The sequence below is a fragment of the Myotis brandtii genome, unplaced genomic scaffold (genome assembly GCF_000412655.1).
Source record: "Myotis brandtii unplaced genomic scaffold, ASM41265v1 scaffold266, whole genome shotgun sequence".
Lineage (NCBI taxonomy): Eukaryota > Metazoa > Chordata > Mammalia > Chiroptera > Vespertilionidae > Myotis > Myotis brandtii.
The window spans coordinates 2,054,714-2,070,047 of NW_005360124.1; the positions used below are offsets into that span (position 1 = coordinate 2,054,714).

General features: G+C 41.3%; 1 protein-coding gene across 1 annotated transcript in view; it reads left to right on the plus strand.

Annotated features, from left to right (window-relative positions):
• The window catches only part of SLC28A3 (solute carrier family 28 (concentrative nucleoside transporter), member 3), a 54,334-nt gene extending 39,506 nt beyond the window's left edge, over nt 1-14,828 (plus strand). Inside the window, exons 10-18 of the mRNA XM_005868335.2 lie at nt 407-487; nt 2,414-2,539; nt 4,094-4,224; nt 5,594-5,762; nt 6,161-6,358; nt 12,106-12,187; nt 12,904-13,002; nt 13,243-13,363; nt 14,211-14,828. Of these exons, the coding sequence (XP_005868397.1) occupies nt 407-487; nt 2,414-2,539; nt 4,094-4,224; nt 5,594-5,762; nt 6,161-6,358; nt 12,106-12,187; nt 12,904-13,002; nt 13,243-13,363; nt 14,211-14,337 (1,134 nt within the window). The 3' untranslated portion in view covers nt 14,338-14,828. The remainder of the gene's footprint in view (nt 1-406; nt 488-2,413; nt 2,540-4,093; nt 4,225-5,593; nt 5,763-6,160; nt 6,359-12,105; nt 12,188-12,903; nt 13,003-13,242; nt 13,364-14,210) is intronic.
• The last annotated feature ends 506 nt before the right edge of the window (nt 14,829-15,334 follow it).

The window sequence follows — 15,334 nt, forward strand, 5'->3', positions numbered from 1 at the left end:
AAAGAAATAAAGGAAAAAATACCCTTAGGTGAGGATTAACAAAAAAATAAAATTAAAATAAATAAAATGGGTATAATTATGGGACCTCCCTCAAAGGGTTATTATGAGGATTAAATGCATTATTCGGACAAAGAGTTTAACACAGTGCTTGGAACACAGTAAAGCCAGCATGACTGTTTACACTATTTCAACAGAAATTCATTTGTATAATGTTCAAAGTATATACAGTGACTCAAACTTATGACTCAAACAGGAGGATTTGATCAGCCTGCTCTGGACTAGATATGATATACTCACATGCCCACAATTGAAGGTCACAGCATTTTGCTCCAGCTTAAAGATTCTTATCCCTACTTTGACATTTTGTGTATATACAAATAGTTCTTCATTGACTTTTCCCATTTAGGTTGGATGGATAATGCTAGTTACTATGGGATCATCTCCTATTGAATCTGTAGTTGCTGCTGGAAATATATTTGTCGGACAGGTAAGTTGTAATGTTAAAAAATAAAACAAAACATCTGCTCAAATGGATACTCTTCCCAGAAAGTAGGATTTTAAAAGAACTATGTTATTTCTTTCAGTGCAAGGGGAAGTGTCAAAATAGAAAACAGTCAGTATTGACAATGTCCAGGGTTCCAGAGAAAGAGGAAAAAAAAATGAGAGCAAGAGGGGGAGGAGGAGTTGAAATCCATTCCAAGAGTCTGGGTGCACTAATATAGTATTTCGGTTTTTGAACGTTCATGGACAGGAAGAAAGACTGACTCATTTACCAAAAACATCAGGCTTCTTGTGTACAGCTTCTCAGTACATCTTTTCTGAGTTTTTGAACTGGTGAGGTCTCTGGCTCACCATTCTGAGGCTAGCAGCTCATCCCCTCGAAGGGAACTCACCATGTATCTCGAAGCTGCTAACGTGCCCAAGCATCCCTAGTAGAGTGCTTGTGGTAATGAAGGAGACCAAGAAAGGCTTTCAACCAACAACCAGGCAGCTGTATGAATACTCGAGCTCATTCTCCCTTTTCTGAACTGGCCAACACTATCTTTGCTGAGCCTGAAGAAAAATGTTGATGAACAAAAGCATTTTTATCTCTCACCCATCAGGCAAAGTGTCTCTTTGCTTGACATCCCTTTAAGAAAGAAAAAAAAAAGTGCCAACAGATATCCCTCAAAACAGCAGCATTCCTGAGGGGTGGACACATAAGAAATGGTAATGATTATCTCATCATTCAGATACATAGCTCCAGGCAGAATGGCATCACACACCACAGAAACCCAGTATGAATGCTTGCTGTCAGGGCTGCCCCAGGAAACTGGATTTGAAGTGAAAATCAAGTCAGCCAGGAAAGCACACGGCCCAAATCCTAGGCTTACAACTACTCCAGGCAGACTGGGCCTTATTGGTAAGCCCAGCTTGCTAGCTGGGAGCAGAGTCTTTAGAGCGGGGCCCATATTCCTTCCGTAGGAATTGAAATTATTATAATTATAGTCATAAACTCTCTCAGGACTAATTAGGGCACCATCTTGAGTTGATTACTCCTACCTGCAGGGTAAGAGGACTCATGTACTGAGTTTCAATTTAGTCCATAAATTGGAGCTCAACACATTCAATCTTTTCAAACAATTAGAAATAATGAGGGGAAAATTGTAAAATTGCACACATGCTTCTGTGGTGCTCAATTTGGTACTTAATATGCTAAAAGTACAGCTATTATTTATGGAGAGCCCCACGCTGCAGGCACCGGCTCTCCTTAATGGGACTCAAGCCTTTACAACTACACTCTCTCCAATTCCTTTCCGCCCAAGAGGAAGAGGGGTGTCTCTGATTCTCAATGAGAAAAGGGCCTGTGGGCCCCTGTCCTTGTTATTGTTGGTATTTTTTTTTATACTTGTGTTTCTATTTCCCTGTGGTATTAGCAAAGTGACTTAGGGTCTGTCGCATGAAGCTGGAAGATGGGAAGTTACAGAAGCTTGGGAATCACAAGGCCAGACCACTGGGTAGAGTTATTTGGCCAATGATGTTCCCACCTTTGAAAAGTGTACACAGCCAGCAGAATTCAGTGCTAGGCTAGGTGGGGGCCTTAGGTGAATTGGCCTTGCAAGCTTTGCAAACAACACATGACTATCCTGTAAGTGCACTGCCCTAGAGTCCAAATAAGCCAGACACCTATGGTGGGGGTCCTCAAACTCAGCATGCACCAGAGCACCTGGAAGCCTTATTAAAACGGGGTGCTGGCCCCACCCCCAGAGCCTCTGATTCAGCATGTCTACAAAGTTCCCACGTGCTGCTGATAGAGCTGGTCTGAGGTCCGCTCTTAGAAATACTGCATTTAGAGAATAGAAATGTCAGTAGGTTGTCATAAAGTCCCAAAATTTCAAAGGGAATGTTTAATCTGGCCACACTTTCTTTCCAGTCAGAGTCCCCACTGCTGGTCCGACCGTACTTACCATACATCACCAAGTCCGAACTCCACGCAATTATGACCGCTGGGTACGCTACCATTGCCGGAAGTGTCTTGGGAGCATACATTTCTTTCGGGGTAAGAATATTTGGGGATTGACTTATGGAAATACAACCTCGTCTTTCTTTGCTATTATTATTTCTTTTCTTTTCTTTTTCCCATTGCTGCTGGATAAGGAGACCAAAAGAGTATCCTTTTTGCTGTATAGTTGGTCACAATTCCTTTGGCATTTGAATGGAGTGACCTTTTGGGGGTTTCACTTTCATATCCTTGTCACCTAAATGTGAATTATATCCACCCATAATAGAATGAAATCATATTATGAGGTTACTTTTGCTGAAAATTTAAATTAGATTAAAAATTAAACTAGTCTGACATTAGCAGAGGCGATCTAGACCAGGGTCAGCAAACTAGGGCTCATGAGCCAAATCTAGATCACTCCCTTTTTTTCTAATAAAATTGAAGTTTTATTAGAAACCAGCTACTCCCATTCATTTCTGTACAGCAGCTTTCATGCTATAGCATTGAATAGTTGTGGCCCCCAAGGCCAAAATTGTTTACTCCATCGCCCTTTACAGAAAATGCTGTCTGACCTCTGGCCTAGAGCAGTGGTTCTCAAACCTTACCATACATTAGAATCACCAAGGAGCTTTTAGAAGCCCTCATGCCCAAACCCATAACCCAGAGTAATTAAACCTGAATCTCTTGGGATGAGACCCAGGAATCAATATTTTTTTTAAACTCCCCAGATTCCAATGTACAGCCCAGTTGAGAGCTGGTGGCCTATGGTATGGGGCTGGAGAATGTTATGATAACGGGTGCACAGAGCTGCACATAGATGGAACCCGTATTGGAGAAATGGAATAACACACCAGCTGTGTGAACCAGTGATTAGGAATTCTCACAAGACAGATGTGTTTCATTCCAGGACTACGTCTGGGCCTTGGAAAGCCAGTCAATAAAAAGAGGGAAGAAGAAAAGGAGCAAGGAAACCTCAGGAATAGCAGTTTGACCAGATCTCCAGTTGGGAGTAGGGAGAGAGGTGCTGATTCTAGAATTCTGAAACTATAAGTGAGAATGCAGAAACAATTAGGGTGACAGGGAGGAAAGGGGAAAGAGTTTAAGTAGACCAGCAGTGAGGAAAACAGAAATAGTTTACAGATTAAAGGGATTCTGGGTAAATTAATATTATGTAAAGACTCAAAGGATTTCAGGATAGCAGAGGAAAGATGGAGAGGGGTGCATCCATGCCTGTACCCCACAGGTAGCCCCTATCTAAATTGATGACATAATGAATGGGCTTTGAACATTCCAAAGGACAACAGAGAGGTGGAGGAGCTTCTTTGAAAGTTCCTACAGTGCAAGATTAATCCTCTTCTGAAATTATCTGAGTTGTTTGTACTTCTCCTCAAGGATGTGATTAATTCACACAAATTCCTCTCTTCTCCCTCTGACTCTCAAGGTGATGCCGATTTGGCTAAGTAAGCTCTCCCAAGCCTCCAAAGAAATATTGTTTTCTGACATAGAATCAATTCCTGCCCATCTTTTCCCTTGGAAGACTTTTGGGACCTTTATTCTGAACACAACAGAAGAGCTATACCTAAGTTGGCCTTTTTTCTCCTGAAATCACAGGTTTCACCCACCCATTTGTTGACGGCTTCAGTTATGTCAGCACCTGCCTCACTGGCTGTTGCTAAACTCTTTTGGCCTGAGACAGAAACACCTAAAATAACCCTCAAGAATGCCATGAAAATGGAAACTGGGTAAGTGGAACACGTTCACCTAGTTCATCACTACACAACCAGAGGGGGAGGGAGGTCCAAATTCAAGGTGATCATCAGAGAGCACAGTGAATTATGGTAGTAAAACAAATTTAATTTCCCAGTGGCTATTTAGACTTCACCCCAAAAAATCTTGTTTTCACACTGGAGGAAAATCTTTCTAAATACCTGAATGTCAGTACAATTCCTTGACTGTTAAATGTAGATATTTCACTTTAAATATAGTATGGTGTTCATTGAGCTTAAGACCATTGGAAAGCCATAAGATAATCACTTCTAGAAGTTTATTATATAACTAGAGGCCTGGTGCACGAATTCATGCACGAGTGGGGTCCCTAGGCCTGGCCGGCAATCGGGGCCCATTGGGGCGGCAGGCCAGGGGGAGGGACTGTGGGAGGTTGGCTGGCTGCAGGAGGTTGGCTGTGGGAGCACACTGACCACCAGGGGGCAGCACCTGCATTGAGGATCTGCCCCTTGGTGGACAGTGCGCGTCATAGCAACTGGTTGTTCAGTCTTTCGGTCGCTTAGGCTTTTATATATATAGATAGGGAAGAGACAGTGTGATATAATAATCCTTAGCCCCTCATTGGTTCATTTTCTTTGGCTCTGTGGAAAAGAAAAGAAAGGTGGAAGAGACTAAGGGATTTAGGATGTTCAAGAGTGTTTCATGAAATCACAGAATTAACCAACATGTTTTTGAGATTCATCCTTTGTATTATAGGGAAAGTCCTAACCATGAGTGAAAAGCAAGTTGTTGAATGTATATATGAAATATGTGTGATTCCACTTATAAAGTTAGCAAATGTGTAAACCTACACAGCATATTATTTAGGGATACAGACAAGTAGGAAAATTGAAAAGAAAGAGAATGATAAGCAAATTTTAAGGGAGCCAGGTACTTCTGAGATTAGAGAGAAGAAAATGAGAGTAAGAAAGAGCACTGGGGGGCAGGAAGGTGAGACTCAAAGGTGATAGTCACGTTCCATTTCTTAAGTGAGGTTATGGACATTCAGACCTTCCTTGAACTGTTAGTTCTTACATAATGAATATTTTCTAAATATCCTCTGATAGCTATTTTTAATTAGAGATAATTTTTAAAACCTAAAGTTTTATCTTTTCCTAATTTTTATATTATAATAACTCCATATGAAAAGAGTAATATAACACATACCCATCACCTACACTCTGCCACCATGATTTCATAGAATTCAGGTGAGTATTTTGACTCAGACATGGGCCTGAGAGCTGGTCTCTCCACCCAAATGAGCTTTGATTAGGCCATTCCCACACATGTGATATCCATCCGCAGAAAACTCATTGGTAATTCTGGGATTACTATTTTTTGATAAAGTGATTCAAGGAATCTCCTAGAAGCCGCAACGCAGGGAGCCTCCGCATCCATCTCCCTGGTGGCAAACATCGCTGTGAATCTGATTGCCTTCATAGCCTTGTTGTCTTTTATGAACTCAGCGCTGTCCTGGTTCGGAAACATGCTCGACTACCCACAACTAAGTTTCGAGGTATAATTCTACTATGTTTCTCCTCCATTTTATTTCTGCCTATCTTTCTTAAAACTAAGAAAAGGTTTCTGAACAGTTTTCCCTAATGCCTATAGCACACTCTTACCTAATGTACGCACTTACCATGTAACCCCCATCTTCTCACCCTCTCTTCCCTCTCTTAACGTCCTCCTCCCCTCCAATATTCAGTCATTCTCTCCTGACCCCATCCCAAGAATCCAGATTGCTTCAAATGACCAATTCCAACCCTGATTCCTAATGGATAAAGATGGGCAAGGGTGTGTGAAGGGATTTTTATGCCTCAAGGAAACACAGAAGGGGCAGGAACAATCTTGTATGTAGGTTGAGGCAGAAGCTAATCACCATTCTAATAAAGTATCTGTTTTTGGTTTCTGTAGCTAATATGCTCCTACATCTTCATGCCCTTCTCCTTCATGATGGGAGTGGACTGGCAGGACAGCTTTATGGTTGCCAAACTCTTAGGTTATAAGACATTCTTCAATGAATTTGTGGCTTATGAGCATCTCTCAAAATTGATCAATTTAAGGAAAGAGGCAGGACCCAAATTTGTGAATGGTGTGCAGCAATATATGTCGGTGAGTAAATCTTTTGATGTTCAGTGCACCTTTTCATCATGTACATACATTCATCAGATAGTTACTGGTGCCTCTGTGTGTCAGACAGCATGGCAGGCACTTGGGATGCATCAAGAAAACAAAACAAACCAAAATCTCTGGTCTCATGGAGCTCATTGTGTACTTAGCACCTCATAATTTTCAGTTATGTTGAGTTAATCAGTGTGTGTGTGTGTGTGTGTGTGTGTGTGTGTGTGTACAGAGAAACACAACTAATCCTTATCACTGTGATCATTTACTTTTGAGCACTATGGAGCTGGGACTGAAATTAATCAATCAGCAAATACTTATTGAATACCTTCTATGTACAACATACTTAGGTACTGAGGCCACAGCACTGAACAAGTGATGAGGCCTAAGCCCTAATGCGGCTCATAGTCTAATAATCTTGAAGGTCCCTTCCTTCCAGCTTAAGCAATTCTATGAACTCTGAGAAACCACAACATAGTGCCTGGACATCCTAGGCACATTGCCACCCTCCAAGTGGATGAGAGAAGAGAAGGTCAGGGTCTGTGATCAGAACCTCTGAGACAAGTATCCCATAACTATGTCAGAACAAAGTCAATAGGCTGCAAGGAGATGCTGATGTCTGCTTGGCCCTGGATGGGATAAGAGAACTCAGGAGAGGCCATTATTCAGGCCATTTTTGCAGTTGAGTCTCCAACTTTTACTTTCTAGTGCATCCAGATCTCACACTCCAGCTACAGTTACAGGGTACCTTTCCTAGGAGATTGTTGTCCCTCCCCCGAAACACACACTTCTTGGTTAGTAAACAAGAACTTGCAGGGACTCATCCCCATTTTGTTGATTGGAAATAAGATCTGGAAAATAAAAAAGTGCTTTTCCCATCACGACTCAACATTAGTAGAAGACAGTGAGCTCATATTTCCAAATGTCCTTTGTGTGCCTGCCTCTGGTTGGACTCACCCCCAACCCAAATCAGCTCTATTGTTCTTTCCTCGATCCCCTTAATAACCTGTTGGCAAACCTGCTCAGCATTGCCAGAACTGTGAGCTTGCTGTGCTCATTAATAGAACCACTTTCTCCTGGCAGCTGGCAGCTGGGGATGGAAAACATTTCACTTCATCTAGACCAGTGGTTCTCAACCTTGGCTGCACATTAGAATCACCTGGGAATCTTTTTTTAAAATCCTGATTTCTGGGCCTCATCCTCTGGAAATTCTGTTTCTTAGTTACTAATGTTGTGGCCTCACCCCATAACAAAGAAACAGAATTTCCGGAGGATGAGGCCCAGAAATCAGGATTTTAAAAAAAGATTCCCAGGTGATTCTAATGTGCAGCCAAGGTTGAGAACCACTGGTCTAGATGAAGTGAAATGTTTTCCATCCCCAGCTGCCAGCTGCCAGGAGAAAGTGGTTCTATTAATGAGCACAGCAAGCTCACAGTTCTGGCAATGCTGAGCAGGTTTGCCAACAGGTTATTAAGGGGATCGAGGAAAGAACAATAGAGCTGATTTGGGTTGGGGGTGAGTCCAACCAGAGGCAGGCACACAAAGGACATTTGGAAATATGAGCTCACTGTCTTCTACTAATGTTGAGTCGTGATGGGAAAAGCACTTTTTTATTTTCCAGATCTTATTTCCAATCAACAAAATGGGGATGAGTCCCTGCAAGTTCTTGTTTACTAACCAAGAAGTGTGTGTTTCGGGGGAGGGACAACAATCTCCTAGGAAAGGTACCCTGTAACTGTAGCTGGAGTGTGAGATCTGGATGCAAGAGGCAAAAACCCAATGTAATCCTTTGAATTATGGCCACTGCTGATCTCCATTTAAGAGATCAGAACATGTATGCAGCACCCACATACACAGAATGAGCTCTTTATTTCTCAATCATGTTCTCTTTCTTAACCATATGTCTTGCATGTTTGCTTACATGTAATACAAACTGTGGTACAGAATTCAAAGGGTACAAAATGATGTAGAGGGAAAAGTAAGTCATTCTCCCTATTCTCTGCCCCCAGCCCCTCTCCCTGTACCGTATTAGGCTCTCTGTTCTTAGCCTTGCTCATCGCACGTAATGACATATTTCAGATGCCTTTCCATATCATTGTCTGTGACATGGTATTCTATTGTACAGGCACATTGCAATTTATTGTAACCAGTCCCTTGCTGATGAACAATATTACCAATTTTTTGCTGTTGGAGGTAATGCTGCAATGAATGTCCTTGTACATATGGCATCTTTGCAAGGAGAGCCGTAGGATCTATTATTAATTTCCTAGTACATGCAGCCCATTCCATCATGTAATCTTGCACATTTATGGGAAAAGGCAAAATGCAATCATCCCAGCCTCTTATTATACAACCCTCCATGGCCACATCTGTGTACCCCGTTCCCATAACTCCCCAGAAAGTGGAAAGAGGGGTCTCAGTCCTTTATGCCATTTCCCTCCCTCTGGTCTCTTAATAGGCTGGCCCGTTTTTTAAGACGACTGAACTAAATGAAAAGCACTAGAGAAAGCAGGGGATGCGAATGAGCTTGTCCAGAAACATTGGACTGCTCGAATACTTGAAATATTTTTTCCTGCCTGCTATAAGCACACTGATTGACAACCAACAAAGGAGTTCTCAGAAACCAGGATCAAGAAGAGGGGCCTTATAATCAACAAAAATTGCCATGACCACTTGAGTCTTAAATGTGAGCTTTTAAAAATTCCAGTTGCCCTGACCATTTTGACTCAGTGGATAGAGCGTCAGCCTGCGGACTGAAGGGTCCCGGGTTCGATTCCAGTCAAGGGCATGTACCTTGGTTGCAGGCACATCCCCAGTAGGGGATGTGCAGGAGGCAACTGATCGATGTTTCTCTCTCATCGATGTTTCTAACTCTCTATCCCTCTCCCTTCCTCTCTGTAAAAAATCAATAAATATATATTTTTTTAAAATTTCCAGTTAGTGCCCTGGCCAGTGTCGCTCAGTTGTTTGAGCATCATCCCATGCACCAAAATGTCGCTGGTTCAATTCCCAGTCAGAACACAGGCCTGAGTTGCAGGCTTAATCCTGCAGTTGGGGTGTTTGCAGGAGACAACTGATTGATGTTTCTCTCTCCCTCTCCCTTTCTTTCTCTCTCTAAAATCAATGAAAACATATGTATTTTTAAAAATCTAGTGAGTGAAAAGGGGGGGAAAGGCACCACCACTTTGAATGTAGCATTGACCTTGTTTGTTCTTTGAACCAAATCATAGATTTTTCAGGATTTTGGAAAAGAAAATTATTGCCTCCTTGTGGGGGTGCCTTTACCAGAGGGGGTATACCTCTGGTGAACAACAAAGTCCACTGAATCTCTGAGCCTCCTTCCTACAGCAGGTCCCTCAGTCTGAGAAAGAATTATCTGGCCAGAGCAACCCCTCTTGACTCTCAGAATAGAGGCGGAGGGCCATGTTCATGGTTTTACAAATTCACCTTCCATCATCTCACTGCCCTGTGAGAGGTTCACTCTCCCCCTTCTAAGCAGGCACCTAATATTCCCATGGGATGTTCAGAGCTGAGGAACAAAGCAAGGAAAGCAAGCACACACCACACCCATACTGAGAGGAACTCCTGAGGTATCTCTGAGCTTCCTCTTGCCTAGTAGAATTCATTTTAACACATTCTTTGTACTGAAATATAGTTTACATACCAAAAGGCCCGTTTTGGGTGTACATGAGTTTTGACAAATGTGTCCCCTGTGTAACCATGACCACAAGCAAGATATAGAACATTTCCATCACACCTAGAAAGTGTCCCATGTCCCACTGTAGTCAACAACCCTCCTCCCCAGTCCCGGGCAGCAAGGACCTTTCTTTCACTATCGATTACTTTTGCTTATTTTAGAATTTCATATAAATGGATTCACTTAGCATTCATGTTGTTGCATATATTAGTTATTTTCCTTTTTGTTGCAGAGTAGTATTCTATTTTATGGATAGCCACAATTTGTTTGTCCATCTGCCTGTTGAAGGACATTTGAGTTATTTCCAGCTTGGGGCTGTTATGAATAAAGCTACTACAGGTATTCATGAACAGTTTTCTTGTGGACATACATATTTACTTATCCTGGGAAAATTCCTAGGAGTGGGATTTCTGGTCACACAGCAATGTTACGTTAACTTGATAAGAAACTGCTGAGTACGTTTGTATTTTACAAACAGGCTATGTCAGCTTACGCTCCCACCAATGATGTACAAGAGTTCCAATTGCTTATGCTGCTGTAAAAAAGAAGGAACTCTTACCATTTGCAACAGCATGGATGGAACTGGAGAGCATTATGCTAAGTGAAATAAGCCAGTCAATGAAAGAAAAATACCACATGATCTCACTCATTTATGGATAATAAAGACCATTATAAACTGATGAACAAAAATAGATACAGAGGAAGAGCAGCATTGAACAGACTGTGAAACTACAGCGGAAAGCCCGGGGAGGGGTAGGGTAGGATAAGAGATCAACCGAAGGACTTGAATGCATGCATAATAGCATAACCAATGGACACAAGACACTGGGGGGTAGGGGAGGCCAGGGAATGTCAAGGGGGAAAAAAAAGGAGACATATGTAATACTCTTTGTAATACTTTAAGCAATAAAACAAAATTTTAAAAAAAATAAAGACAAAATTAAGTAAAATAAATAAATAAATAAATACCACCCCCCCCAAAAAAAGAGTTCCAATTGCTCCACATCTTCACCAACATTTGCTATTGTCCACCTTCTTAGCCATTTTAGTAGACTCAGTGGTATCTCACTGTTTTAATTTGCATTTCCTGGTGAGTAAGGATGAACATCTTCTCATCTGCTTATTGGCCATTCATATGTCTTTTGTGAAATCTCTTTATCTGTTTTTTTAATTGGGTGCTTGTCTTCTCATAATGAGTTATAACAGTTCTTTATACATTCTGAATAAGTCCTTTGTCAAATAAATGTAATGTGGATATTTTCTGGGACCAATTTTGTATCATTAGTAGTTAGTACTGTGCCTGGCACATTATAGTAGGTGGCCTGGTCATATTGATGTTAGAAGTTATCATTGTAAGCAGAAAGTAGCAATTTGTAGAGGCCAAGACTACCAACCTCAATTTTTTTTTTCTTAAACAACTTTTTAAAATCTCTTTTTTATTGATTTTTAGAGAGAGAAAATATTGATGTGAGAGAGAAACATTGATTGGTCTCCTCCCATACACACCCCAACCAGGGATCAAACCCACAACCTGGGTATGTGCCCTGACCTGGAATCGAACTGGCTACCTTTCAGTGCATGGGATGATGCTCAACCAACTGAGCCACACCAGCCAGAGCAAACCTCAAGTCTTTTTTTTAAAAAATATATTTTATTGATTATTTTTTACAAGGAAGGGAGAGGGATAGAGAGTTAGAAACATCGATGAGAGAGAAACATCGATCAGCTGCCTCCTGCACACTCCCCACTGGGGATGTGCCCGCAACCAAGGTACATGCCCTTGACCGGAATCGAACCTGGGACCTTAAACCTCAAGTCTTTTATAGAGTCTCTGAATCCACATAGTCTCTTTTCCCTTCCTCAAAATTCAAGGGGAGATGGGAAAAAAGTGTCTAGGAAGCAACAAGTGTTGGACACCATGCATCGCACATTTAGTTGTCAATACTGTTTCCATAGTCACACTAGGAAGCCTGGTTAGGATGCCATATTTATAAGCTGGGTCACACCTTATATACACCTGTGTGTTTATGCTTATTTACAGATTCGTTCGGAGATCATTGCCACTTATGCTCTCTGTGGCTTTGCCAATATCAGTTCCCTAGGAATAGTGATTGGCGCACTCAGTAAGTGGAAAGAATATTATTCAACAATAGATGTGATGTAAACATGCTTCAGCTCTCCATTTTGCTCTGTGACATTATTTGTGTTAGAAAAAAAAAAAAAGCCCTGCAATAGCAGTAAATCTTTTGGAGTCTATTTTTTTATCCCTGCTCTGCAATGCAGTTTTCCTGTGTATACCCAAGCTAACTTGAGCAAGAATTTGCTCCAATGGACAGGTTCTTTTCTACCTGAGGATGACACATAGGTTTCACTTTGCATGCCAGTTCCCAGAGATTTATGATGGCCACCTGGAGAAGGATGCAAGGGTTCAGTGGAAGTTCAGTGGGAAAATGCTATGATTAAATTGTGATTTCTCGCACGGGCATAGAAGTAGATGACGATGATGAATGGATTGCAAATATTGGGAATGCATCCTTGCAATGCAACTGCCTTGCCATGCCCCCAACATACCAGGAGCCTTCTGGATGAAACTGAGGACTTGTTTCTTTGTGTGGACAAACTTAGTCCCTTCCTCACACACCAGAGAACTCTGGTTGTGGAGCTCATCACTAAGTTCTTGAATCTTGAATTTTCCAGCTTAGTTTTTTGTTTTCTTTTTTGTTTTTTAAGTTAGCTGACCTGAGACCCCACCCCTGAACAATTCTCAAAGGCTGGGAATTTGGAATTCTACTCAATAGTCTCGACAATAATCTCTAATTCTTGCTTCTATGTTTCCCAGTATCCATGGCTCCTTCCAGAAAGGATGACATCATCTCAGGGGCAATGAGAGCTCTGATTTCAGGGACCACAGCCTGCTTCATGACAGCCTGTGTCGCAGGTACCACCTCCTGTCCTCTGTGTCCTGTCTCCCTGTGCCCATAGAATGGCAACTTTCAGGGGGACAGAGCTTCCAACCTGCATATGCAGCAGGTGCTGCTGCAGAAAGTTGAGAGGCAGAGCTGCCTGTAAGCATGTTGTAAAGTGAAATGTGTGGGGCACGATGGAGAAGCTAAGAACCGAAGGAGAGTTCAGCGGCTTTGTTAATGAATACACTGAATGGCATCTGTTCCACTTCCAGGCATTCTCTCCGGCACTCCTGTAGATGTCAACTGTCACCACATTTTAGAGAAAGTCTTCAACTCCAGTTTACCTCGAAACACAACCTCTGTGGTATCTTGTTGCCAGACTCTATTGAGCAGGTATTGTATTCTTGATTATTACTACTTTATATCCCTTATAGACCCCATTCACTTATTTTTATATCTTCATAACTCTTAACTTTAAATATAAGAATGTGTGTGACAATTCTAACCCCCTTTCACTTTGACTTTTCTCAGCTAAGGCTAGGAATCATAATACTAAACAGTGCTGCTCAAGCATTTTATACGCCCCCAGCTGTGTATTAGGCCCTGTGTCTGAATTAGTTCACTTGAACTTCGAAACCACTGTTTAAGTTAGGCACTCTTGCTTGGGTAAGCGTTGGATGAAATCAGGCTTGGAGAGGCTATGTCACTTGCCTAAGAAAAATGAGTTCATGCACAATCAAGACAGAAAGACCTAAGAAAAATTGGGTCTTTCTGCCACAGAACCCATGCCCTTAAATAGTATCCTAGTTTCATTACTAGGTACTGCCTCCCTTTGAAGGAGGTCATGCAGCACAGGTTATCCTGACAACGTGGTGACGAACTACAGTGAATGAGGGGCCACCAGGGGCCCATGCCAGCTACCCCCGTCCTGTACAGTTTCTGTTTACAAAACAATTATCCCCACCCATCTGCCCTTCTTAATATGTAAGTGTTCTATAAGGATTGATTTGATTCTCCCTTTGTTTATTCTGGAGGAAATAGGGAAAATCTTTGAGGCCAAATAGGATTTGAGAGTCAAAACTAATTCTCCGGGGACTCTGTCTTTAACCTACCCTAACCAGAATGTGAGGGAGGAAATCAGCTTCCTCCCCTATGCTTTTTTCTGATGTGTCATCTTCTGCTCATCTACTGTTTCTGTTTTCTAAGGCTCAACTAACTGTTTCATTCCACTTTCCACTAGCACTGTTGTCAATGGTCCTGGTGAGGTCATCCCAGGAGGAAACCACAGCCTGTATTCTCTGAAGAACTGCTGCCAATTGTTGAATCCATCATCACTGAACTGCAGTTGGATCCCTAATGCATTCTGAGTTCAGTTACTAAGTATGGGTGCTGAATTTTCTACTTTGGAGAGAGGAAAAAAAAGCTATTCTCCACAGATTGATATGTCCATCATGGAATCAGCTTTAATTCGAAAGAAGAACAGGAGTGAACCCCAGCATACGTCTTGGCTGGGAATCAAACTGTGACCTCTTGGTTCCTGGGTCAATGCTCAACCACTGAGCCACACCAGCCGGGCCATCACAAGTGCTCTTCATACCGTAAAGACCATTTTGAATGAGAAAACACAAACACTAAGGTCTGGACTCACAAAAAAATGAATGTAAAAAAGGTTTTGAAATACCTTAAGTAATTTATTTATATTTTTCTTTTTGTTAAAGAGTAATTTTTTTTTTTTTAAATCTATGTGTAAATAGTTGATTTTCTTTTGTGCTGGTGGTGGTGGTGAAGAAGCAAGCTAAATACCCAAAGAACTCTTTATGTCAGAAGCATAATATGCCAGGATATTTCTAGTTATTAATCATTTGTATCAAAATTTTTTTGGAACTCAATGTGCCCTTTTGGTATATAGACTTTATTTTATGGAAACATATTTATATGTCTTTTCCCTCTGTTCTTATGTTCTGGTGTCAGCCTTCATAAAAGCCTTTGGCTTAGTGTATCATGGAAGCCAATTATTCATATATTGGTTCTCCTTTGTCTGCTATGGCTATTATTTTTCTCTCCCTTTTTAACTCTTTGCATTTTTTTATATTCTGCTTTATTTTAAAGAATCTCTTTGATGTTTCTAGTGTCTCTCTCTGACCAACTACTTTTCAAATTATGTCTGTTACAATACTATTCCTTGGATGTTTGTAGCTCTTAGCTCTTCTCTGAGCTCTTTTTTAAAATTATTATTTCAAGGAAAACAATTACTGCCCTGTTTTTTGTTAAGCATTTTTCTTTTTCAAATTATAAAAAGTAATACCAATTTTAAAATTATATAAGTTTTAAATGATGATGTTACAATGGTGTTACATCCCAATA